The following is a 2070-nucleotide window of genomic DNA, read 5'->3' as shown; positions in this document are numbered from 1 at the left end:
CCCAGCTAATTTTTGTATTTTTAGTAGAGACGGGGTTTCACCACGTTGACCAGGATGGTCTCGATCTCTTGACCTCGTGATCCACCCGCCTCGGCCTCCCAAAGTGCTGGGATTACAGGCTTGAGCCACCGCGCCCGGCCACTTTTTTGATATATTTTAAAACCTATACCTAATTTAGTTTTATTACTGACCACTTGACCAAATCGTCTTGTCTCCAGTAGTCCTATTAGTTAATTCTCTTATTGTAGAATCACATCATATTCAAGTCATTCGTCCTCCTGCTACTTTGTGTAAAACTCAGCAGTTCTTTGATTCAGATGAGAGGTTCTTTGGCTCCAAATACGACGTGTTGTGCTCTTCCTTTGTTATCTATATCCCAATACCTCTGCCGCCAATTTTGGAAATATTATTCAGGTTTTTTGCAGAATTTCATTTACCCACATTCCTTACCACTTCACATCCCTTTCTGACCATGGGGCCTCTTAACTTTTTTTCTTAAAATTCACAATCCCCCCCTCCACAAAGAGAAACAATTACTAAGTAATGGCCTTGGCCCTATGCTTTTAAACAAAGCCTCTTCCTATATGTGACCTGTGCAAAATAAATGTAACCCCTGGACAACCCTGCCACATTCTCTGCAGATTCCCTGGACTTCATGCTGCCTCTTGACCTTTATTTCTCTCTCTGCGCCCACCCTGTGCTATTCCAGTTCTTCACCTTTTCACTTTATCTCCCATTGGCAGGCCTGTTCTCTCTTGTAGATGACATGACACATATGGTGTTGCCAACTTTTCACTCTTATTTCCTTTTCCTGGACATAGTCTGTTCTCATCCTTTGCTTCTTGCCATCCTTCCCACTCTATCAAGCCCTAGCCTGCCAACTTCCAGGTCCATGCCATCCCCTATGCAGGAGAAACTCAATGTAAGAGATGTCTGGTTCAAGGAAGAGCAGAAAGACCACGATGGCCATGCAAGGCATGGGATTTACGGAGCAGGTAGACTCCTGGCCCAAACAAGTCCCCAAGGAAAGCACGGGGAAGAACGGACCTCTGGTTGGTGGGATACAGCTCCACTGTGATCACATCCAGAGCATTCCAGGCTGCAATGCTTGTCCCACAGAACAGGCACTGCCAGCCGATCATCGCAGACTCGCTGTTGCCAAAAAACAGGAAGAAGCAGCAAACTGCAGAGATGAGCATGGAGCCACCTGCAGAGGGAGATCAAGGGTAAAAAGAAACATGAGGCCTTTGTCTTGCACAAGGCTGTCACCCACATTCTCACCCCATCTCCCATCCTCACTGGTACAGCTGAAGCCAAGGCTGCCTGAAGTATTTTGAGTTCGTCCTCCACACAGAGAGAGCACAGCTGGAACCCTCACAGGGCACCCCAGCCATGGTATTAGTGCCCTCTGCGTGGGTCGGATCACCAGACTTAAGGAGGCTTCTGAAGTCACACTCTAAGGTGCTGCCCAGCTCAGAATAACTGGGGACAGAGCAGAAAGGGTCATTTGTTGAGAATCTATTATGTACCAGACATTATTCTAGGTGCTTGAGCTGTATCAGTATTGGCCAAAAAACCAAAACAAAAACCTGTCTTGATTTGAAACCAGGATGTCAAAGAGATCTCTGTCCCTTGTTTATATTGTTCAACGCAGCATTCACAAAAGTCAAAATATGGAGTCAACCTCAGTGGCCATCAACAGATGAGTAGATAAAGAAAATGTGGTTTACATACACAGTGGGATACTATTCAGACTTTAAAAAGAAAGGAACTCTGGCAGGCACAGTGGCTTATGCCTATAATCCCAGCACTTCCAGCCAATGTGGGAGGATCACTTGGGGTCAGGAGTTCGAGACCAGCCTGACCAACATGGTGAAACCCTGTCTCCACTAAAAATACAAAAATCAGCCAGACGTGGTGGTGCACGCCTGTAATCCCAGCTACTCAGGAGGCTGAGCCACAAGAATTGCTTGAACCTGGGAGGCATAGGTTGCAGTGAGCTGAGATGGTGTCACTGTACTCCAGCCTTGGTGACAGAGCAAGACACTGTCAAAAAAAAGAAAGAAAGAA

The 2070-nt window shown here is 46.4% G+C and overlaps 1 protein-coding gene across 5 annotated transcripts in view; it reads right to left on the bottom strand.

Annotated features, from left to right (window-relative positions):
• The window catches only part of SV2B (synaptic vesicle glycoprotein 2B), a 188519-nt gene that overhangs the window by 5194 nt on the left and 181255 nt on the right, over nucleotides 1–2070 (bottom strand). For all 5 annotated transcript variants that reach the window (XM_032252771.1, XM_032252766.1, XM_032252767.1 and 2 more), the window contains one exon: nucleotides 1048–1207. In XM_032252771.1, the coding sequence (XP_032108662.1) occupies nucleotides 1048–1207 (160 nt within the window). The remainder of the gene's footprint in view (nucleotides 1–1047; nucleotides 1208–2070) is intronic.

Source organism: Sapajus apella, unplaced genomic scaffold (assembly GCF_009761245.1).
Source record: "Sapajus apella isolate SASKATOON/1434 unplaced genomic scaffold, GSC_monkey_1.0 scaffold80, whole genome shotgun sequence".
Classification (NCBI taxonomy): Eukaryota; Metazoa; Chordata; class Mammalia; order Primates; family Cebidae; genus Sapajus; species Sapajus apella.
Note: the sequence above shows the minus strand (reverse complement) of the source record. Positions and strands in the feature narration are given on the sequence as shown.